Source organism: Triturus cristatus, chromosome 10 (assembly GCF_964204655.1).
Source record: "Triturus cristatus chromosome 10, aTriCri1.1, whole genome shotgun sequence".
In the NCBI taxonomy this organism is placed as follows: Eukaryota; Metazoa; Chordata; class Amphibia; order Caudata; family Salamandridae; genus Triturus; species Triturus cristatus.
In genome coordinates, this window is record NC_140593.1 from 857,523,746 (window position 1) to 857,549,354 (window position 25,609).

General features: G+C 46.3%; 1 protein-coding gene across 1 annotated transcript in view; it reads right to left on the reverse strand.

Moving 5' to 3' along the window:
• Positions 1–25,609, reverse strand: part of ABCB8 (ATP binding cassette subfamily B member 8) — a 432,700-nt gene that overhangs the window by 109,124 nt on the left and 297,967 nt on the right. Inside the window, exon 11 of the mRNA XM_085628480.1 lies at positions 9,083–9,219. Within this exon, the coding sequence (XP_085484606.1) occupies positions 9,083–9,219 (137 nt within the window). The remainder of the gene's footprint in view (positions 1–9,082; positions 9,220–25,609) is intronic.

Genomic DNA, 25,609 nt, shown 5'->3' on the forward strand with positions numbered 1-25,609 from the left:
CCGTGGCAACCTATGGATGCGATGTCTGGAGCTATAAGGATGGGAAGGAGATTCAGGAGGCAGAGAACAAGTTCTTGAGTAAGCTTCTGGCTGTCCCGCCAACTATCCCAGCTTTTATATTACACGAAAAACTAGGTACGGAAAATACGGAAGCTCTTTGTAATGTGACCAAGACCTGGATAGGTCGAAACGTGTCATATTTGTAACTCAACTTCTACAACCGAAGTGGCTTGTTCTTAGTGTAATTGGTAAGAGTTGCTGTGAAATAAAGAAGCGGTGGCGTCCGCTCGTGGTGAGCCCCGACCCGCATGGAAGGGCGTGTCAGGACGCCACTTTTCTGCTGGATATATATATATATATATAAATTTTGTTTACTTCTGTTTATTGAGTTATTGAGGTTATAAAGCAGTATACAATAACAGTAGCAATAAGTCTTAGTAATATTGACATATTCCACATATCTTACACCTGTTGGGTTCATTGCATATAAAAGCTTGATAACAGACTGTGGCTAAAGACAAAAAACAGAAATGCACTGGTGTAAATGATCCACCTTTGTTCCCTTACAGATCTGAGAACAAAGGCCTGAAGCATTTCCTGCCAAATATACACCCCAGACCCTGGAAATGCACATGAAAGAAAAGGGAAAATATATATGTGTATATATATATATTAAGAGAAAAAAAACATAGGTTTCAGGGGTGTTATAGTTAGCTGGCCATTTCACTCGTACAAAACCATAGAAATTCCTCCGCAATTCACTGCTGATGATGTCACATATTGCATCATTCATGACATGGTCAGTGACATCACTGATGACATCTCAAATGACATCACTGATGACATCATCCAGTGAATGTGGTTTAGTTTGAAATTTAAATATGTATTATATATATACCAATCTGTATTGAAGTTTGAGTGGATATATAACTGTCTGGATGGAGGATTTAGTAGCTGTCTGACTGTCTGTTTAAGTGAGTAATTAAAAGTGTCTCACTTAATACATGGATTAGTAACTAAACTATGTGAATGTGTGCATCACCGTCTCTGTTGTTGTATAACATGCTGCATCAATTGGTCACTAACTACATGAGTGTGTATATTAGTTATTGATTAGTTGGGTGAGTATCTGTATGGGACCCTGAGTTTGTGTGTGGTTGGATGGGGTGTGTGTAACTCTATGCATGGATGTGTGAATGGTTGATTGACTAGGTGTATAGGTTTAAGAGTGCATGTGGAAACAGTTGTTTGGGTGACTGAGTGTATTTATTTGTGTGTTGGTGAGCGAATATATGTTTTAGTTGTACATCTTCAACAAAGTAAAATAATAAAAGGCATTGTATGTGAGAATTGGTGTATATAAATAAGTATGTGTAAGAGTCGGTGATTACGAGAGTAACTATATGAATGAGTGTAGAATTGTAATGGTGATTTCTTAACATATTAACTATGAGTTACTATGTGTTTGAATAAATGAGGTGTTGTTGGATAATTCTGTAAGTGAGTAAATGTAAGTGTGATTAATTTTTTTCATGTGTGAGTAGGATGACTGCATAACCGACTAAGATGACTGCTGATGTGAAAATGTCTATATATACGTGCATTTGATAGTGTTCTATTAATTAGTGACTGCATGTATAAATGATTCTGTTGTTGAATGGGTAGTTGTGTGTGTAGACTTAGGAATCAGTGAGTGGGTATGTAGTAACTGGTATTGGTGTGTCAATGGTTTCAAATATGGTACTCTGTATTTTACAGTGAGTGATGAAAGGTTATACTAGTGTATGATGATGTATATCAGATTGTCACGTGGATGATGTCATTTGAGATGTCATCAGTGATGTCATCAGTGATGTCACTGAGCATGTCATGAATGATGCAATATGTGACATCATCAGCAGTGTATTGCGGGCGCGAGAGTTATAGTTAGCAGAACTAACTATAACGGAGGAATTTCTATGGTTTTGTACGAGTGAAATGGCCAGCTAACTATAACACCCCTGAAACCTATGTTTTTTTCTGTGAATTTCTAAGGTTTTTTAAATGCTAATTTCTAACTATAACGTATCTGAAACCTATGGATTTTTCAGTGAATTTCAAAGCTTTTTTAAATGCTAATTTCTAACTATAACGTCTCTGAAACCTATGGTTTTTTTCAGTGAATTTCAAAGGTTTTTTAAATGTTAATTTCTAAGTGTGATAGTAGTTATAATTATTTTTTTGTACTGATTTTCTACAGTTTTTTTTAACTGTTTATTTATAAATATTTTATTCATTAAATAACATTATATATTTTTCAGAAAATTGCTAAAAAAAAAAAATTCAAACTGAAATATTGATAACTTTTTTGTTTTCATTTTTTATTTTAATATATTTATATTATTTTCATTTTTTCCCAAATTTTTTTTTTTTAAATCGGAGCCGCGCACTCACAGCGTACACATCACGGTGGGTGCACGGATTCTAGCCGCCATTTTAGAAAAGTCATGAAGGATCCGCGTACGGTGTGCGACGGCCGCGTGTTTTTCAGTTACATCATATACATTTAATATTACGTGATGTGCGCGATTGGTATGCGACCAGTCCGCGACTCCTGCTCCCGTGCATTCGCGACACATGCGTATTACGGTACGAGATGCTTGCGCGGTGGCGGGTCCCACGTGATGTCATATACGTGCTGGGGTGCGCGACTCACGTGAAATATTTTTATGTTCTAAAATGATATGAACCAGGTCAGCAGAGCTGCTCTAGAGGCAGAGAACCAGGTCAGCAGAGCTGCTTTAGCACCAGAGAACCAGGTCAGCAGAGCTGCTCTAGAGCCAGAGAACCAGGTCAGCAGAGCTGCTTTAGAGCCAGAGAACAAAGTCAGCAGAGCTGCTCTAGAGCCTAAGAACCAGGTCAGCAGAGCTGCTCTAGAGTCAGACAACCAGGTCTGCAGAGCTGCTGTAGAGCCAGAGAAACCAGGTCAGTAGAGCTGCTTTAGAGCGAGAGTAACCAGGCCAGCAGAGCTGCTTTAGAGCCAGAGAACCAGGTCAGCAAAGCTGCTCTAGAGCCAGAGAACCAGGTCAGCAGAGCTGCTCTAGAGCCAGAGAAACCAGGTCAGCAGAGCTGCTTTAGAGGGAGAGAACCAGGCCAGCAGAGCTGCTTTCGAGCCAGAGAACCAGGTCAGCAGAGCTGCTTTAGAGCCAGAGAACCAGGTCAGCAGAGCTGCTCTAGAGCCAGAGAACCAGGTCAGCAGAGCTGCTGTAGAGCCAGAGAAACCAGGTCAGCAGAGCTGCTTTAGAGCCAGAGGACCAGGCCAGCAGAGCTGCTTTTGAGCCAGAGAACCAGGTCAGCAGAGCTGCTGTAGAGCCAGAGAAACCAGGTCAGCAGAGCTGCTTTAGAGCCAGAGGACCAGGCCAGCAGAGCTGCTTTCGAGCCAGAGAACCAGGTCAGCAGAGCTGCTTTAGAGCCAGAGAACCAGGTCAGCAGAGCTGCTTTAGAGGGAGAGAACCAGGTCAGCAGAGCTGCTCTAGAGGGAGAGAACCAAGTCAGCATAGCTGCTCTAGAGCCAGAGAACCATGTCAGCAGAACTGCTTTAGAGCCATAGAACCGGGTCAGCAGAGCTGCTTTAGAGCCAGAGAACCAGGTCAGCAGAGTTGTTGTAGTGCCAGAGAACCAGATTAGCAGTGCTGCTCTAGCTGACACTGACTGATTGACACTGACTGACTTGACACTGACTGACTTGACACTGACTGACACTGACTGACTGACACTGACTGACTGACTGACACTGACTGACACTGTGACACTGACTGACTGACACTGACTGACTACTCTCTACTACTCACTCTCTACTACTCTCTACTACTCACTCACTACTACTCTATCTCTACTACTCACTCTGCTACTCACTCTCTACAACTCGCTGCTACTCACTCTCTGCTACTTACTCTCTGCTACTCACTCTCTACTACTCGCTCTCTACTACTCTCTACTACTCACTCTCTACTACTCACTCTCTACTACTCACTCTCTACTACTCACTCTCTGCTACTCTCTCTATTATTCTCTACTACTCACTCCCTACTCTCTATTACTCACTCTCTACCTCTCTCTCTACTACTCTCTACCTCTCAACCTCTACCTCTCTACCTCTACCTCTACACCACTACCACTACATCTCTACCTCTCTCTACACACACCCACACATGCACATATATATATATGCATTTATATATATGTATGTGTATATATACATATATACACACACATATAAAAACATATATATAATCTGCATATCTATATAAATACAAATATAAATGCATTCATACATATATGCATACATATGCATGTTATGTACATGAAAGTTTCAAAAACACTAATACAAGCAAAACTAAAAAGCCACCTAATTACAAACAGAATTGCTTTAACTTAAACGAGGGCGAGATCTATTGCATTTTCAATGCTTGTTTACTTTGGTTCCATCAAGAAGGCATTCAGATGTGTCACACATTTGCCATACATTCTGAATGGTAGCACTCTAGTTGCTCATTAGATCACTGTAGTAAAGCTACTGCGCACCAGGGAAGTCTGCTGCTGGTATTCAAAGTGCATGTTTCAGTCTGCATGTCAGAATATTTTAATGACATAGAAGAGGATTTGAGAAGTCAAAATGTGCCCTTATTTTTCTTTCTGCAGCACTAATCATAATTTCTATGGCAAAATGAACCCCCTCATTTTGTTCCTTTGCAAATTAAATGTTTTAAGTGTTACCACTTTATTCCAATCAAGATGGCTTCAGGTGTACCATACTTTTGTCATAAGTAAGACTGTTAGCGCTCTAGTTGTTCTTTAGAACACTCTGGGACATTCTGTCATTGGGCTATACTTGGGCTACATCTGGGTGATATTTGTGCTACAGTTGGGCTCTTTCGTCTCTGATGGCCATCTTGGGAGACTTATTTGTTATGAAGTTTCCTAATTTCCTCATTTACTACAGTCTCCTCAGTAGGAAATACTTTCAGTTTTGTACTTTGATTTCATCAAGAAGGCATTCAGATGTGACACACATTTGTCATAAATTCAGAATGTTAGCACTCTAGTTGCTCATTAGATCACTGTAGTAAAGCTACTGCTCACCAGGGAAGTCTGCTGCTGGTATTGAAAGTGCATGTTTCAGTCTGCATGTCAGAATTTTTTAATGAAATAGAAGAGGGTTTGAGAAGTCACTCAAAATGTGCCCTAATTTTTCTTTCTGCAGCACTAATCATACTTTCTCATTTTGTTCCTTTTTAAATTAAATGTTTTAAGAGTTACCACTTTATTCCAATCAAGATGGCTTCAGGTGTGCAATACATTTGTCATAAGTATGACTGTTAGCGCTCTAGTTGTTCTTTAATACACTCTGGGAAGCAGCAGTAGAACACAAAGGAATCAACTGACAGTCTCTGCCCTTGTTGGATGTACATGTTTTACTGAGAATGTCAGACTTCACCCTCACATGACTGAGAAAGATAATGTGAATTGACAGAAAATATGTTCTCAGTTTAGCTTATAGATCACCTTCCAAACCTCTGTGGGAAAAGCATGAGAAAACAGATTTCTCTCAAACATGATATCCCAGCAGAAGGCTTTTTCACATGCTAAAATCACCCTAGAACACACCACAATTCCTAATATGGGTATGGTACCATCAACAAATGATTTATAATGTAACTATAGTCTTAAAACCTTCTATTAACTGCATTGCTTTTTAATGTGGTGCTATCGTGTATATTGGTCCCAAGATGGCTGCCAACACTTCTTGGATGAAGTGCTGACAGCCAATCAGATCTCACGATGAGATGTGTGGTTAGGCTCCGCCCAGATATATATGTGATTTTACTTTTGATTTTCTCAGGTACTTCTGAATGGATTTAAACCATTTAACCAAAAGGCACAACTCTGAACCAAGGGCTACCTTTTTGCCTAATTTGGTGTAATTCCGTTCAGCAGTTCGGGCTGTAGCTGCTATTAAAGGTTCCTATGGAAAATTGCATGGGGAAAACACGTTTTGGGACCCCCCTTTTTTCTCGACCCCCGCTTGACGAATCACCCCGAGACTTACAGGATAGGAGCAGACCGGAGCGCCCCACCAGTTTTGAAAATTTCACGAAGATTCGTCAACCGGCGCCAAAGTTATTCCAAATAGAATGTTGCAGATTTCCTTTGGATAATAGGTCCTAACTATAACTACCTACTGGCGGCCGCCAGTAGTATGTATGTATGTATATATATATTCCGATTTCTTTGCTCCTTCCGTCTCCCCTCGCCCCAGGCAGGCAGGTCGTCCGATGGCGGCGGAGCATGCCGTCTTTCAGATTTCTCATCAAAATAATTGCCACGACCATAATAGGGCTAATCCTTCACCAGATCATTTAATTGATCTGGTGAAGGATTAGCCCTATTGTGGTTGTGGCAATTATTTTGTTGAGAAATATATATATATATATATATATATATATATATATATATATCGAATCACACCGTCAATCAGTAAGCTTCACGCCATAGACGGAGACGGACCACAGGTAGGTGCCAAAAGTGCATAGTTTATTCGCCTGTACGGTCTTGACGCGTTTCGGTTCGAAAAGAACCTTGATCACATGACAGGGGTACAGAGTGACCTTACGTTATTTAAAGTGACAGTGCAATACGTCAAGCATAAACATGGTAAAAAGACTGTATTTAGCCGACGGCTACTTGCATCATATCTTAATAACAGATATTAAACATCTCTGATCGAATCATCATCCTGCTGACCAGATATAGATGCATGTCATAACAATAGATATTCTGAATAATAACATTTCTTTCGTTTCAGTAACATACAGTTGTGTGACCATATTGAAAGTCTTAAACCTTTATGTTTCGCTTCCACACTGTGGGGCAATCTGACAGTAAGGTGCAAGGAAAGTGTCATAGTAAATAAAGTGCAAGTGCTAAAAAGTATAAGTGTATATATATGTATGAACGGATACATATATTCTTAGATATCTTAAGGTTTCATCTCATATTGCATAAATTCATTAAGTCTTAGTAAGAGTATACAAGTATTCATGTTGTTATTGCGTGTATGTATAATACATTTTTCAAAACATTTTTCATATGCTGAGCATAAGCATTGTCTATAATCAAAGTATTGACAACTAAGGGAAATCACAATGTTGATATGTTGTGGAGGTGCATAATATAAATGATCCATCATAATAATAAATATTGATAATAAATAACATGGTATAATAGTTAATCATTTAAAATCTAATAAATTAGTTGTATTAAATATCCTAAAATTCCAATGTTACAAAATTAAATATCATAAAAACTACTCTGATAAAAGTCATTATATAAATTGTATGTAATGTTGTACTCCTCATATCAATGATTGTAAGCCTAGTATTATTCTTATATTTGTGGACATTTTAATATGTCTATACAATACTGTGTTACCCGCAACTACTGAGAAGTATACAGACAATATTGGTATTGGGAGGAGACTTGTGAAGACAGGTTCCTAGATTGTAATTGTCTTTGTGTATATTGTCGATTCATATCTTTTAAATTATTGGAACGATTGAATATTTGATTTACTAAAGGCAAGTGTACAAGTCCTCCGTGATATTCAAACCATTGGGATGTTTGGTATCCAGCTCGAGGATATAATGTGTTTCTAATCGTCTAAGGGCACTCTCTCTGTTGCCGCCTCGTCTACTAGGTGGTATAGCGTCAATGATAAAATATTTAAGTTCTTTGTTATCCGATGAATGGTATTCTTTGAAGTGGCGTGCAACTGGGTACGTATTATCTTGGTTGTTAATTGCCCTGAGATGTTGCAAAATACGTTTATGGGCGAGAAGTTTGGTACTGCCCACATATGACAGATTGCAAGGACAAGTAAGTACATAAATAGCGTGGTCTGTTTTACTAATATATATATATATATATATAATCTCCAAGTGATCCGGTATCCTGCATATGGGTGGGACATTTAAGTGCTTAGGACTATTGATGAGGATTCCATGGAAGACAACTCCATATGAAAGAGATGTCTTTGTCTCCCAAGTCAAAGACAGGAGAGGTACGAAAAGAGAAGCAATCTTAGCTCTGTTCAGGGAGGAATAATGGGGATCATCTATAAAACCAGGTATGAGGGAGTCAAAATGGCCCAATGATTCCCTATACGCGCCATGCATGGTCTCCCAACTTAACTGAAGACACATGATGAATATCCGATGACAGATCCGTTCAAACACTCGCAGACAGCCCCAGCCATGCTTGCCATTTTGCTTTATTAATTATGATTCAAGACATGTGATACAGGTGCATTAGCTGTAGGGAGTGCCCTCTATGGGATGACAATCTGCCTATCCGATACTTTATTTACTTGGGAGAGTTCCATTCAATCTATTGTTGTAGCTTTTCGGTCAAGGGGCCGCATGTTAGTCACTCTTTTCGTTGCGTTGAATCACCACAGGAGAACCCAGAAAGCCTTATTCACTTGATCATCATTCTGCCTGAAAGTAAGAAATGTGAAAGCAGGGTGTTGACCCTGTTAATGCATGAGGAACAGGTTCATGTGGTTGGAGCACATGATGTACAAGGAAAGATTTGAGCCTGCACAGGAGACTAAGAAGAGACTGTCTAAGATTTAATCTCTTTGATGGTATGGCAGGGATCAACAAACCATCACAAAGACCTTGTCATTCTTTGCAATTTCTTTGCTGTGATCAAGTGAAATATTTGTTTATGTGAGAGAAGAGGCACTTTCTCCTCAGTGGGTAGTTGAAGGGGAGCAAGAGGTACATCTGACCAAACCTATTAATCTTGTACATAATTATTTCAGTCCGATTTGGTGACAGACCTGACCTAGAGACTGCTAAGCCTATATCAACCAGTGAACAAAATGTCCATAGAGATCAGGAGTAGAGGGCACTAGGTTTCCCTATCAAGATTTCGGATTAGGGCACAGGTGTTCTTACAGGGACCTTAGGTGATGGGTTTTTGGTGTCCATATGCCGTCTCTATAAAGGGGTGTTTGGCACAATGCAATGACGTTACAAACCTGAATGTGACATTCTTAAATGAAACCTGACCCATGAGAGAATGGCTGGGAATCCGCGCACCTCCAGCTATTGGAATCTGAGGTTCCTGCATCATATACTCGAAGACTCGAGCGCCAGCACTAAGCCCTCGGATGACCTGTGAGAGAAGAAACAACATTAGTTACTATCACAAGGAAGAGATGCCATGTATAGAATACACCTGTCATACTCCCAACCTTGATTAGCGAGCGAAAACACAACGCCAAAGATGTGCACTCCAGTTTTTATCTCCAGCAATAAATGGTAAACAATTAAATATGCAAGGAATTACTAATGACAGTAGAAAAGTACCATCCACAAAACGAAATTGCTCAGCTGTGAATAAGAACACTATACACCGATAAGCATTGATTACCTCTGCTGGTTTCTAGTGGATGTGTACTGGGGTTACCATCCATAGGAAACCAATAGTGGTCAGATGTAGCTAGGTGCACCATTGTTATCCGACTTCACAATTATTTAAAATTAAAGATTTCTTTACTCTTTCCCTTTAGAGTGCTGCCTAGTGTATCCATAACTCAGCTTAGAATTAACGGATTGTCTCAAAACATTTAATGAGGACTCAAGTTTGCATATTTTAATAAGAACACGCTTGCTAGATGTTTATAAATCTTATGTTTTCAGTATTCCCTTTTATTCCAACGAGCAAATAAAAATGGCATAAACATTTAATCTCGTCTTCCAATATTTTTATTATTCTTCTCCTAACTTTATAAGCTGTGAAGTACAGAACCCCTCTTCAAACTTTTTCAATGTATGACATTTCTGTCTACAAAAATTAAAATATTATGTTAAACCCTTGAAACTAAAGCAGAACAGATTCTGAAATACCTTTAATATTAGTTTCTCCCTAAATAACTAAAAAATGACATGTAATTTAACTTCCACAATATCTTTAAATTCAAAGAATCCAGAGTAGATTACGTCTGACGATAAAGCTAAGTCTCTAAAAAACATAAAGACTGTGTTAGCGAATGGCATCAAATACTCCATAAAGGTTTGTTTCATCTTTTATTATTACCATAAACAACTATCAAAACCTTTTAATTCAATTAGACCTAGAGATACAAATACTCAAGACTCCACTGCAAACACAAAGTGAGACAGAATAACTAAGTGCCTTGAGAAATTCACAGATAAAATGGAAAGGGATATTAAAGGTTAACAAGACAGAAACAACCCTCAAATGATTCCAGCACCGGGACAAGCAAAACATAAGCACATAAGGTACGAACAGAGTTCAGAAGGCAACTAGCAAAGAGCTAACAAAAACAAAAAAACAGTGTAACCTTTTGTTTTTTAAGAAGCTTCATTATCCAGAGAAAGGAAACCAACAGTGCAAAGGAAGGGGAAGACAGCTGTGTATTAAGGAGTTAGAACAAAGTAAAACATTAATTATTCTAACATAACTAACTGATATGGAAATGAAGTGCAACAAAAGGTGTTTGATTTGTCCCGAACCACAAATGAATTGCCCCGATACCAACGTTTAATTCAAATCCATGCAAAAGTTGAACAACTTCCTCAAAAACAAAAAAACGAAGAACTATTGGAATATTTTTAGGTCTGACCAAAACCCCATTCACTTTCTAGGTAATAAATAAAACTGTTTTTCACATGAAGAATGGGCCTTGGAAGGTTTAAAAGAATTACCAATCATGAAAAAAATGAAGAATTGGAACATTGCAATGAATGAAGGGAAGTTTCCTAGCAAATTATTTGAGATTAAAACAGAGAATCAAATTACCTTTAAGTGATTTTCATCCCCAGGTAATGCATTGATGCTCTCCATTTTGCAGACACATGCCTATATGATTCCTTAGGCAGATTTCAAACTCTTATTGTTTATCAGAATGTTTTTTTCCTATTGTCTTCTTGACCAGGCTGAGGGGCCCCCGGACGGGGTGCCCGTAGAGTAACTCCTTCGTGTTCCCGTTGGAGTTTCTTCTCTTCTAGTTCTCCTTGCACCCGCATCTGTTCCACTGCTAGCTTTTTCTCGGCTAATTTCAACTCGCCCTCGATTTTGAGTTTGGCTAATTCGAGTTCGTGATGGCGACTTCTTTCTCCGTCTGCGAGTTCCTCCGGGGATAGGCCCCCGTCTGGTACGAAGCTTCGCACCTGGTTGCTGCTGCGTTCTCCTTGGGAGGGTCCAGCTTCGTCGTGGAGCTCCACCGCTCCTTCTGGGCGGGGGGCTCCAGAATCCACCCAAGCTTTTAGTGCCTTCTGCATATCTTCTTTGGTGTTGAGACCAGTGGTAGCGATTTTGAGTTCTTTGCAGAATTGCTTCAATTCTCTGTGTGTGTACTCCTCCAATTGTTCCGCCTGGAACACGGTACTGGTGTCGTTTTCTGTGAGAACCATGGCGTTTCCTTCTGCCATCTTTGTCGGTAGTGCGTCAGCCGTTTACGGTACAATCTCTAGATTATGGGCCCGAATCCCGTCGCTTGCCACCAATGTTAGAAGGCGACCTCAGAGGAGCCCGGAGGGGGTCCTGGCTATCCTGAGACCAACCCTCGAGGTATCGTAGCCGGGCACTGGCGGGAGACTCCTCAGGGGAGGAATCTCGTATCTAGGATCGTACACTCGGCACCACACGACAAAGAGACACCACACCGGGAGTTCTTAAGAGCAAATCTTTATCAGATCGGAGTTGTAGGATCTTTATGATCAGTAAGGCAGATATATACAAGTGGAGCGCGGGCTCACAGAGTCTTGGAGGGGGGTAGGAGGTAGCGGGACAGTCTTTGGGGATATGGATCAAATGCAGGAGCGTACCCGGCGCACAGCTCACAATCCTCGAGCTGGGGGATACGCTGGTCGTCGTCGGGATCCGGCGGGACCAAGAGAGTCTGTGGGAGCCGCGAGTCACTCAGCAGGGCTCAAGCACAAGTCGGAGGTCTTACGATCTTTCGGGGAGCCGCGAGTCACTCAGCAGGGCTCAAGCACAAGTTCGGAGGTCTTACGATCTTCAGGGAGCCGCGAGTCACTCAGCAGGGCTCAAGCACAGGTTCGGAGGTCTTACGATCTTCAGGGAGCCGCGAGTCACTCAGCAGGGCTCAAGCACAGGTTCGGAGGTCTTACGATTTTCAGGGAGCCGCGAGTCACTCAGCAGGGCTCAGGTGTTTCCAAAGGCGAATCTGCCGGCTAATCCCAGAGCACCCCTTGTTATAGGACGACTCCTCTTTGATGTCCGGAGTCTGTGCAGGCAGGGGTCTTGTCACCTGGGGGTCGCTTGTCGGGGTTTCCTGCCATTGTCTTTTGATCCTTTCAGGGCCGGGTCGGGAGGAGTCCCAGACACCCAGCAGGCGTGGAGCCAGCCCTCGGGGAGGCCGGAGGGCCGATCGAAACCCACCTTCTCAGGGGAGCTCAGAGGTGCGATGGAAACTGCTCCTCCCTCTCTCATCCCAATGGGAGCGCGATGTCCTCCAGCCGGAGTGGCGCCTCTAGGCCAGGGTCGCGCTGGGGCCGGGCGGCCATCATGGTGCAGGGAGTGGGCACGCGGTGTGGCCGAAGGGAGGAAGGCCACGGACGGGGAAGTCCGGGTCGGGTGTGTGTGTGTTCTGGTGGGAAGGATCGGCTAGGCCGTGGGCTCGGGGGCTGCGTGAGGTGCAGGAGTCAGGTTATGTGGTGCGAGGACAGGGATGGCTATGTTACGAGGGCCGGGTCTAACACTGACCAAGACCAGGGTGGCATTCAACCAATTTAAACATGATCAAGACAACCTTTGTCCCATGCAAACTGAAGTGCTGAGTGCAACATTTATTGAGCACTTTCTCACACAATCTTGCCTTAAGTCCAATTTTTAAAGAAGGTGGAGAGAGGTGATTCTGCATGTTATCTACTATCCAATCTTACCTATAGATTCCTATGTTAAACTGCTGTCCAGATTGCATCTAGGAAGATTGCAGAAGTGGGCCAAAGAAAAGGCTAAATAATCTGATGTGCTATTTGGATTTAAGAAAGAGTGAGACAGGAGAGAAAAAGGCATGAACCTTTAGGCCACCATTGCAAAAAATATGAAGGCAAAATAAGGAGAAGTGGGTATTGCTTTTATGGATTTAGCACTGGCTTTTGAATCAGTCACAACTGCTGAACATCTCATCTGAGATGATTCCATTCCACTACACTTCACAGTATATGTCAGATATGACCCTTCTGTTGAATCTACTGACCTTTTTCAACTGGTTTTATTAAGATTGTGTATTTAACAAGGCACATGCTCAGCATTAGAATGACAATATTGTGTGTCCAGATAGGTGCATTGTTCAGCGCAGGACGTAGTGTCCTTTGGCAGATCTCACCTTCATCTATCCCCCCCCGGGCTGGATGCATAGGTGGGTCATGCAGTCAGCACACAAGCAGCATTATTTGGACTATGATGAAGGTGTGGAGAATCATGGCTAACTGTAGGTGCGGGACAGATTCATGAAGGAAGGAGGCTTTTATGGGGAGGAATGGAAGGCTGAGTTTATAGTGTGGGCTGTGAGGGATATAGCCCCAATATATTTTGTGAGCTGCAAATAAGCAGGGCATGGAGATACTGAAAGTATTAGGAGGACAGCAGATCCTCTGTTGGGGCGGTCAGTTCCTCAAGAAGTCCATTCCACACTGGTGCTATCGGATGGTGTTGGAGGCCATGGTCCTCCTCACTATGCACATTCTTAGCTTCCAGTCAGAGGATGAAGGCAAATAACCACTATATGCTGCGTGGGGGGTTTCTGCTCCTCCATTGCGACGTGAGTTTGTGCTATCAGAAAGGCCAGAGCTAGAAATCTGGATATTACCTTGTGTCTTTTAGTGCATTTGTAAAGGCCTAGGAACAAAACTTCCCTGGTGGCCGGGCCAGGAAATTTAGTGATACTGGAAAGGCTTTCAGTCACCTAGTTCCGGGTAAGCCCAGAGGGTGTGTTTGAAGTCAGCTTCACAGGAATTACAGTGTGGACAGGAGTAATAGGTGTCCGGGAAAAGCCTAATTAACCTGGCTGCCGAAAGGTATGCTCTGTGGAGAATATAGAATTGTATTAGTGTGAATTGTGCATTACGGAAAACCCCAAAAAGGGCTTGTCGCCTAGTCAAGGGATCGGAGGAGAACCTCGAGAAAGACACTATTGACGGGACTTTTACACCTCCCATGCAGGGTGCTGGCGGCCCCTTTAACGTGGACTGGATTGATGTGGAGGGAGGTGCGGCTCTGACGACGTCACCAGGAATGGACGAATCAGACTGCAGGGAGACCCGTAAAACGGAAGTCCGGAGAACTGACGGCGCGAAAGCCTTTGGAGTAGGAGACGGAGCGAGCAGTGCAACGGGAACGAGGAGTCGGGAGGAGTACGGAGGACGGAAGCCAGAGATCGGAGGAGCGGCAGGAGCCGAGCTGTCTGCAGAGCCATGAGGCCAACTTCACGGCATCTCGCCCCGCCACGCGCCCGGAGGAGCGTGGCTGGGAAAGGTACGGGGCCGGGTCCTGGGGCTACTGTCCACAAGGGGAGGGAGTTAATCCAGGTGGGTTTTTGCTTTTGTGTGGGGAGGTCACGGGGTGTCTTGGGGGGGGGGGGTTGGGGTTTTATTTTTCTCTCTGGGTGTGTGTTCCTAGTACCCGAAACACTCACAGAGCTTCCCCCTGATCACGTGTGTACTTACGGTGACGGACCCCCGGTGAGTCCTCACTACCCTTTCCCCCTCAAATCTCTGACGTATCAGGATAGCAACCTAACCCTTGCTCTTACCTTCCTTTACGCATTCCGCTGAGGCAACTCCCAGCAGAAACAGGACCCCGCCGAGGTGAAGATAACCGAGACGAACAAGGCACCACCCTGACCAGGACCCCTACTTTCGTGACTGCAACCTCAGCCCTTCTACCATCTAGCGAGGAAGAAAGAAAGAGGACATCCGAACACTGTGTTTACTCTCTAAATAAAACCTCAACCCTATCCATTCGTCTAGTGGCGTTCTTGTCAGATACCCGGAGAGGATAGCGCCTAGGCGACAAGTGGCGAGCCAGATAGGAGCGTTTCCGAACCACCACCCGATACAGGATGGATACCATTATTCACCAAATGAGGGAAGGGCAGGCGAAAATGGAGTGGGCCATAGAACGGGCCTCCACCCAAGCAGAGGCCGATCGAGCCGTCTTCACATCGGCCATCCAAACACAAGCGGAGAATCTGGTCAAATTGGCCGAAGGACACGCTCACCTTACGGTCTCTCTGTGTCAGGCTAGAGCGGCCGCCCCTCCAGGAACCGGGGTCCCTCTTCAGAAGTTCGCCCCAGGAGAGGACCCCTTAGCTTTCTTCTTGAACTTCTAAAGAGCCGCCAGGGCTAGTGCTTGGGCGGGAGAGAGATGGCCCTTTTATCTAGCCCCCTTGTTGGTGGGGGAAGCCCAGGCGGCATATCAGACTGTCAATAAAGGTGGAACCGCTACCTACGCCATTATAAAGCAGTATATTCTAGACAGACTGGGGGTGGATGACGAGACTCATCGGCTGCGGTTCCGGCAGGAGCGAGGAGCACCTGGCGACCTACCAAAGGCTTTGTTCTTTAAATTGAAAGAAGCGGCGGATCAATGGCTAAAACCCCAGAACTCCAGTATGGAGGAAGTAATGGGTAAGATATACCTGGAACAATTCCTGGAGGCCCTCCCCTATCCCAGCCAACGATGGTTGAAACAACATGCCGGCTTGACTCTAGAACAGGCTGTGGATATGGCCACATCCTACGCCCGAGCTCAAGGCCGCCCTCTGAAGGAACCCGAGAGACCCATAAAAACCGCCATCCAGGGGAGAGGAGACCGGAAGTATAACAAAGTGATTCCTGAGCCAGTATGAAACCGGGGAACCCGACCTGATCACCCCCCTTTCTCAGGCCCCCAGTGCTATGATTGTGGGGAGTGGGGTCACATAGCTCGCTACTGCAGGAAGAAGAGGGACAAAGAGGAGGAACCAATGGACGTGAGCTATCTGCCCCACTCTCTTCTCTTCGCTCAGGAGACTGGACCCGTATTTTACGTGAGTGTAAAGATTCAGGGTAGAGGTGTAAGGGCCCTACTAGACTCAGGCTGTAAGCACTCTGTAGCCAGACGGGAGCTCATACACCCCTCTTGGGTCTTACCAGGTAGAAGGGTTGGTATAAGGTGCGTTCATGGGGAGGTGAGGGATTACCCTCTAGCCACGATCCAGTTGCAAACACCCACAGGAGCCAACATGACTGCGATAGTGGGGGTGCTTCCCCTGCTTCCAGAACCCGTCATCTTGGGAACCGACAATCCCTGTTTTTCCTCCATGATGAGGGAAGTTCTCTCTTCCCAGAAACAGTGGCCAGTCTCCGTATTGACCCCCGAACCCTGGGCTAAGGACACCCACTTTCGTACGGCCCAACTAAATGATGCAATCCTTATTAACGCCTGGTCTAAAGCCAGGGCCGAGCAAAACCAAGCGACCAAATCGTACCCTACCTTTGTGGAACAGAAGGGTCTTCTCTACCGGTTAGCGAAGGAAGACGCTGTTCCTCAACTACTGGTTCCCTCTGATTTCAGGGATCAAATCCTTTTTTTTGCCCATGCCCATCTTTTGGCTGGGTACGTTGGGGCTGAAAAAACGGGTCAAGCCATACTGCAACATTTCTTCTGGCCAGGGGTATATGCCCAGGTCCAGAAATACTGCCAAGAATGCCACATATGTCAACGGCGCAATCCCTACACACCTCCGGCGGTCCCCTTGCAACCGCTTCCCATTATAGGCAAACCGTTTGATAGGCTAGGAATGGATCTCATTGGCCCCTTGCCCAAGTCTAGTCGAGGACATCAGTATGCCCTTGTTTTGGTGGATTACGCCACCCGATATCCGGAGGCTTTTCCCCTCCGAGCAGCCACCACCAACGCTATAGCTCAGCGTCTGATAGAAGTGTTTTCCAGAATGGGTTTCCCTAGGGAAATGGACACTGACCAGGGAACCCCATTCGTGTCAAGACTGATGAAACAGGTGTGCCACCAGCTCAACATCAGACACATAAAAACCTCAGTATACCACCCCCAGACAGACGGGTTGGTCGAGCGCTATAACGGAAGCCTCAAACTGACCCTAAAAAAACTTCTGTCTGGGGATGGGAGGAATTGGGATCAAATGTTGCCGTTGGCTCTGTTTGTGTTACGGAGTCAAACTCAGTCCAGCTTAGGGGCTTCTCCTTTCGAGCTCCTTTTTGGGCGGAAACCAAGAACCTTGCTCGAAATAACGAAAGACAGTTGGGAAACAGAGGGGAAAGAGGAAGCGGAGGCCCTCCTAGACTATACCTGGCGGTTGCAGTCTAGGTTACATAAATTAAGGACTCTAGCCCATGAACACCTAGCCTTTGCCCAAACCAAACAGAAGTATTTCTATGACAAGGGGAAAAAGTGGAGGGAGCTAGATGTGGGGGAATGGGTCTTGGTGTTGCTACCCACATCGGCTCAAAAGATGAGAAAAGAGTGGCAAGGTCCCTTTCAGGTGGTGAAAAAAGTGGGTAGAACCTCCTACGTTCTCCAAATGTCTCGAACCAAAACTCAGTTATATCACATTAATATCCTGAAAAAATGGCTGAGAACCCCTCCGACTTCTTCTCAACCGGTTTCCTTTTCCGCCCCTCTGTCACATACCATTCCTGAATTACCTATCAACCCCGAGCTGTCTGCCTCCCAGAGGGACGCTATTGATTCCCTGCTACACCACTTTTCAGGGATATTCTCCGACCTGCCCGGAAGAACACACCTCGCTGTACACACCATACCGACCCCAGTGGGGGTTGTAGTCAAGCAAAAACCTTATCGGATACCTGAGGCCCGGCGAGCGGCCTTCCAAGCCGAAATACAACAAATGCTAAAAACGGGTGTCATTGTCCCTTCCCAAAGTAATTGGTGTTCCCCGGTTGTTCTAGTGCCAAAACCTGACGGAAGTATCCGTTTTTGTATTGATTTCAGGGCGGTCAATAGGGTTTCAAAGCAGGACGCGTACCCTCTTCCCCGGGTTGACGAGTTGGTGGAACGCCTTGGTGAGGCCAAGTATATAACCACTATTGACCTCACCAAGGGGTATTGGCAGATTCCCCTTGCCCCGAGTGACCAGGAGAAAACCGCCTTCTCAACTCCCTCGGGGCATTACCAGTTTACGGTCCTCCCGTTTGGGTTGCATGGGGCCCCGGCAACCTTTCAACGGACCATGGATACCCTTCTCCGACCACACCTTCCTTATGCTTCTGCCTACCTAGACGATATTGTCATCTTCAGTAAGACGTGGCCAGAACACCTTCACCACTTGAACCGCATATTAGACAGCATTTGCCAAGCTGGGTTCCACATAAACGCCAAAAAGTCCCGGGTGGCCTATCACCAGGTGAAATATTTAGGGTTTCTGCTCGGTAACGGGAACCTAAAACCCCAGACAGAGAAGGTGGCCGCTGTGCAGGCTTTGACCTATCCCAAGACGAAGAGGGATCTTAGGGCGTTTTTTAGGATTAGTAGGCTATTACAGACGGTTTGTCCCACACTTTGCTAGAATCGCCAGTCCCCTGACTGATCTCCTACGAAAATCCCAGACTTCGCCCCGCTTGCGGGCTCCCAGTGAGCCGGAAGCTATGGCCTTTCAGGCCCTCAAGGACGCTCTTACCTCTTCTCCTGTCTTGGTAGCCCCTGACTTTCAGAAACCCTTTATCCTCCAAACAGACGCCTCGGGGGTTGGGATAGGGGCAGTGCTTTCCCAGGAGGATGCGGAGGGTCTTGAGCGCCCTATATTGTACATCAGTAGGAAGCTCTTTCCCAGGGAGCAGGTCTACTCCACCATCGAGAAGGAGTGTCTGGCTGTGAGGTGGGGGGTGGAGAAGCTTCGCTATTATTTGGAAGGCAGGCCCTTTATCCTCTTTACGGACCATGCCCCTCTCACCTGGCTCCAGCGGAACAAGGGCCACAATGAACGTATCCTCCGCTGGTTCTTGGCATTGCAGCTGTATCACTTCGAGGTGAAACATCGCAAGGGGTCGAATCAGGGCAATGCTGACTTCCTCTCGAGATACCCTATTTCCCCCGATCGGGAAAATCCGGGGATGGGGATGTGTCGCCTAGTCAAGGGATCGGAGGAGAACCTCGAGAAAGACACTATTGACGGGACTTTTACACCTCCCATGCAGGGTGCTGGCGGCCCCTTTAACGTGGACTGGATTGCTGCGGAGGGAGGTGCGGCTCTGACGACGTCACCAGGAACGGACAAATCAGACTGCAGGGAGACCCGTAAAGCGGAAGTCCGGAGAACTGACGGCGCGAAAGCCTTTGGAGTAGGAGACAGAGCGAGCAGTGCAACGGGAACGAGGAGTCGGGAGGAGTACGGAGGACGGAAGCCAGAGATCGGAGGAGCGGCAGGAGCCGAGCTGTCTGCAGAGCCAGGAGGCCAACTTCACGGCATCTCGCCCCGCCACGCGCCCGGAGGAGCGTGGCTGGGAAAGGTACGGGGCCGGATCCTGGGGCTACTGTCCACAAGGGGAGGGAGTTAATCCGGGTGGGTTTTTGCTTTTGTGTGGGGAGGTCACGGGGTGTCTTGGGGGGGGGGGTTGGGGTTTTATTTTTCTCTCTGGGTGTGTGTTCCTAGTACCCGAAAACTCACAGAGCTTCCCCCTGATCACGTGTGTACTTACGGTGACGGACCCCCGGTGAATCCTCACTACCCTTTCCCCCTCAAATCTCTGACGTATCAGGATAGCAACCTAACCCTTGCTCTTACCTTCCTTTACGCATTCCGCTGAGGCAACTCCCAGCAGAAACAGGACCCCGCCGAGGTGAAGATAACCGAGACGAACAAGGCACCACCCTGACCAGGACCCCTACTTTCGTGACTGCAACCTCAGCCCTTCTACCATCTTGCGAGGAAGAAAGAAAGAGAACATCCGAACACTGTGTTTACTCTCTAAATAAAACCTCAACCCTATCCATTCGTCTAGTGGCGTTCTTGTCAAATACCCGGAGAGGATAGCGCCTAGGCGATAGGGCTCTAGTCCACACCCTGTGTTTGAGGGTGCGAACAAACTTTGTTTGCCATTTGTGCTTGAAAGATGAGAGAGGGGTCCAGAAGTGGGATGCCAAAGCTTTGGAAATCCAGGTAATGAGGCGACGTCCAGAACCTGTGCACTTCAAAGTCACGCCTCTAGAAGCTTCTCCCCAATTCAAAGGCACAACGGTTTATAAATGCTGAACCTCAGACACCAACTCTTCAGGACACTTCTGAACCCGTAGATACTCAGCCGGGTATAAGAACTGCTCTGCTGCTATTAAGACTGCCACTCTGCTGAACTGCCACTCTAAATGAACTGTCACCCTGCTGTGCTGATCTGCTGCCCTCTTGCCTGGGGAAGGAGAACTGGGCATGCAACTTCATGTTTAACCCAGAACCCCAGAGTGACTCCAAGGGCTAGTCTGCTGGCCTCCTGCTCTGAGCCTCGGGGACATAAAACGCTCCTCAATATTCAGAACAAGTTGCAGTGAGTTCCTGACCCTCAAGTCATGGCTCTCAGGTCCTGGACCCTTGTTGTGGCTAACCTGTGCTAAAATCAAACATTTGGGCTCTTCGTGACCGGGAATGGGGCAGTCTGCACTGAGACTACGTTGCTCGCACCGTAAATCCGAGCGAAGCGCCTCCAGCCCGTCTATCCGCACTGCAGCATCGACCGCCCACAGGGGACTGTCAGCCCTGAGCTCCAGGCCCTCTCACTATGACGCCCAGCCGTGTCTTCATGCCACCCAAACAGCCTCATGGCAACGCTCTCCTTGCTCCTCGCTACCCTCTCTAATGGGAACAGGACTTTTGGCACAAAACTTGAGAAGGTAAATCTTCAGCGGGACTAATGTGAAACTGTATCCTACCTATGTCTCACCTTATGACGTTGACCAGGTCCAGCACAACCAGATAGCCATGGAAGGAGCTTTGTGCTCTTAGGTGCTATATCACTTTATTCTTTAAAAATTCATAACTCCTGTTCTACTGAATCATTTTTGTTGTTTTGGCCTTGTTTTATTTATTACATTTTGCTCTTTTTTTCTAACCTGGTGTGGGATCATTTTATGTGGTGTTTTCACTGTTTTACTGTTTGGAGTGTTGCATAAATACTTTATACATTGCCTTGAAGTTAAGCCTGATGGTTCTGTACTAAGCTAGCAGGGGGTTGAGCACAGTTTAATTTCCAGTGTGCTTGTGCCTTACCCTGACGAGGATTGACCTGGGCTCACATCCCAGTCAACCAGTAACCCAATTTCTCACGGAGACAGTGTGTGCCAGAAGGCCACCAGCGAGTGATAGAGTTAACTGCTGCTGTAAGGTTGCCATCCAATATGTTGTGGTCTTCATGATAGAACCGTATCCTAGGTAGAGTGAGGATGATGGCTCCCATTGTACGAGAGTCCTCCCAGATGGCAATCCTCCCTGGGCATCTCCAGGACTGGAGGGAAGATGAATAATTCAGGCCAAATTACCCGGAAACCAGACAGTTCTGCAATGGTTGAAAAAAGGTCAGAAATCGGGGAGGAACCAACCTCAGTGTCCCCAACGTTGAACAAGACATCATCTGCATATAGGCGAATGGAGTGTGCTCCAGCTGGCAGGGCAATGCCCCATCCAGTGCCAAACCTCCATTAGTGGGCCACCACCGGCTCCATTGCAAATGCAAAGAGAAGGGGCGAGAGGGGGCGTCCCTAACATGTGCCCCTGCCAACCGGCAAGAGTTTAGAAATGAGGCTTTCTAGCCGTACACGGATGGTGGGAGCCGAGTACAACAGACGGGTGATATGGATGCTGTGGACTCACAATCCAAACCCGGCTAGGACCTCAAAGAGATATGTCTAATTCAACAGATCAAAGGCTTTCTTCAGATCCAAAACTAAGGCCGGCGTCTGGGGACTATGGTGTCTTGTGGCCTTCATGACCTGGAATAATCGCCGTATATTAAAAGAGGTGTTAAGGCCCGGGCACAAAGCTGTTTTGATCCTGATGGATCAAACATGGAAACACTGGTTTAATTTGGGCAGCTAGCACCTTTCTCAGAATTGCATAATGTTTGGGCAAAATTGAGATAGGGCGATTTGAGATGGATCAGTGGGGTACTTGTTAGGTTTGAGTAGTGAGATGAACGAGGCATCCCAGAGGGTGGGAGAGAGAGTTCTCCATTCGATCAATGGGTTGCATACCGTGGTCAGCTTCGAAGCCAAGGTGGCTGCAAAGGTGTTATAATACTCCACCGTAAGGCCATCGATCCCGGGGGTAATACTACCAACTAACTCAGTGATGGCCGATCTGATATCCTGAGGGGAGATAGGTGTCTCAATCACTTCCCTTTCCTCTGGGATTAACCTGGGGAGGGAGACTTAGCCGATGAAGTCCCTTACAGCATCAAACAAGGCATCTGGTTGCTGTCTGTAAAGTTCTCTGTAGAATTCCTGGAAGACCTCCTGAATTTCCTGCTGTGAATAGAGCACCCCTTTATTGGGTCAGTGGAGGGTTGTGACTTGTGGCTCTTGCGCTTTGATGCTCTGCTTGAGAGCCATGCAAGTAAATGCCAAGATTTATCTCCCTTCAAGTGGGTTCGAGTCACATGCGATTTGTAGGCAAGGCACCAAAGCTGCTCTTCTTGGCCTCCTCCTCCACGGCAGGCAGATCTCGCAGTATGGCCCACCACTCGCCGATGGTGGTGTGGATGCAAGTTCTGTTTATGACCACCTTAAATGCCTCCCACTATGTAAATAGTGAGGAGGTAGACCACTTGTTATTGTCAAAATATTTCACAAGCTGATCCACAAACATACTCCGGAACACTGGGTCTTTGCAGCTGCCAGGTGGGTATGGGAGAAGGTCTTCTGCTTCCATGTCAGAGAGAGCACCACAGGATTATGGTCCGAGATCACCCTGCCCAGACACTCTGTCTCGACCAGTGCAGGGGGACGGGAGAGGAGTGGAATATACTGTCCAGTCTAGGTGCACGTAGAAGTTGTGGACTGGTGTAGGAAAGTAGGATCTGCTTCTTATGGTTACCCCCACTTTTTGCTAAATGTAATACTGATTTTGACTAGTCTGACTGGGATCCTGCTAATCGGGACCCCAGTCTACTTTCTCCTTAAACTGTTATATTATGTACTTAGGTACACTCCAGATTGGATACTGGGGGACGCTTGTCAGTCCCTCGTATATGGTACCCATGTACCCAGGGCATGGGTACCCCAGAGGTTTCCCTTTGGCTGAGCCATGTATTATGCCACCCATGAGAGGGCAAGCAAAATGGAACTACAGGCCTGCCATTACAGACTGTGTAAGTTAGTGGATGTACCACCTACTTAAGATATAGGCTTACTTTATCCAAGGGTCACTTTCCTCTAGCAGGCCTTTACATTCCTGAGGGCAGGGTGCTTGGTTCTAAGTGATAGGGTGCCACTGCATGAGCAGAACACCCCTGCAACCTACAGACTACATTCTCCCGGGTTGTCAGTGAAGCAGCCATATATGACATATAGAGGGGCATTACGCGACTGCGTGATGACCAACTCTAAAACGGCTGAAACTAACACTATCATTTTTGGTGTCAAACATGTTGGAATCATACCCTCACACCGGTAACCAGTGTGGGAGGTATGATTCCATCCCTCTGAAACGAGCTTCGTGGGGTCCTTGGTGTTCCAGTACTAGCCTGCTACTCCCGGACACCACAAAATGGTTGCTGCCGACCAGAGACACATTTCTGCCTTCCTGCTGCTGAGCCAAGCTCGAGCAGGGGAAGGCAGAACAATAGGCATCCTGTCACAGGGAGGTGTGACCACCTCTCAGACAGGATTTAGTGTATTAGGGCTGGGTGGGTGCGCTTGCCAGCGACTGAAAGTCTGCATGAGGGGCACATTTGGTGTTCCTGTACATAGTCCAGTTCAAACCAGTCCTGGGAGCCATTGGCTTGGCTCTGGTGCAAACTGGACAAAAGACATCGGAGTAACCTCCCCACTGTCCAGACCCTCCCCTGGGAGGGTCCCCTGAATCTTGCCAACCCTCTTCCGTGGGTACTTAAGAGCTTACCTGGCTGTAGGACCTTAGATTCGTCGTGGACAAGATTCTGAACAGGAAAGCACTGCACTTCGACCGTCTGGACACTCTGGACTTTGCTGGACTTCGTTTGGGCTGACCCCAAGCTCCTACAGACTTGGAAGGGTCCAGCTACACAGGAGGTGGGTGTCTACGTCCCTTGAGTCCCGAGCTGCCCTCTTACCGAATTTGAGGCCAGTACCCCTCGTGGGGACTGAAAAACCCGAACCCCTGTGCACCACATGCATTTGCAAATGCATGTGCTTGTTGGCATTTCTTTAACAATTGCATTGGGCTCCGTGTAGCCCCAACCTCTATCACCATTTCCTACTACGATCTTCGACCTCCTCGCATCAAGTACTCCGTGGCCTGTTGTTTGATGAAACTGCTTGAGGTCCTCTTGCAACTCCTGTGCCTCTGGCCTATGGGTCCATTTGAGGATCAACTTTGCTTTTCTTGGCCTCCCCTGGTTGCTCCAGGCCTACCCTGACTCCCCTTGCTGTGGTGAGTCTCCTGGACCTTGTTGGTCCAAACCATACACTATCTTGACTTTCTGCGTGGGTTGCTGTTGCCAAGGCTTGTTGGTGCTCCTGCCGGACACCAACCCCTCAGCACTCTACATCCTTCGTGGTACAGCTTGCATCTGGCTCCTAGTCATCTTCAACATCGCCTGTTCCCCGCAGCTGCAGAGTCAAGAGCACCGTCAACTAACCTGAAACACCAGACATCGGTGGGCATTCGTCTACCGAGCCCCTGGTCACTCCTAAGAGACCCAGACTCTGTCCCCTCTGCTTTCAGGTACTCTTCATCAAGAATCCATGTTGGGATTCCACCAGACATTCTTCTTCCTTTCAGCAGTGGCACTTTCTCGAAGTCCTCCATTGGGTTCTACTGCGGTTTCCGACGCCACTTCATCCCTATGCACCCGGCTTCCCTGGGATCAGTAACTTGGGTACTTCGGTATGCACGGGTGGGGTGGCTCTCCAACCCTCCTTCTCCCACGGGGTTTCTTTGAAGTCCACTGGGAAGGGTCCTTAATCTCTAAAACTTCAACCGTGACTTTCCCATAGAGTTTTACGGAGCCCGCAGTCGTGTTCCCACACTGCACCCGTCCTCCGTGGGGTCCCTACTCACTCACTATAGGTGGTTCCTTGCGGTCCCAGCAATTCTACGCCCTCTCAACATCATCCTGACTCAAGCTGTGGTTCTTATACCACTTACTTAGTATATAGTTTGGTTCCCCCCTGGGGCCCACAGTGTATTAGTGCTATTTACTGTAATTTCTGTGCTTAAGTATTGTGTGCTTTGTGATTATCTCCGTGTAGGAGATACTGTGCCGTACTAGATAGTATTATATTAATAAATACATATTTTTATAACTACTGTGTGGTTCTCCTTTCATTTAATCAATACTATAAGATTGCA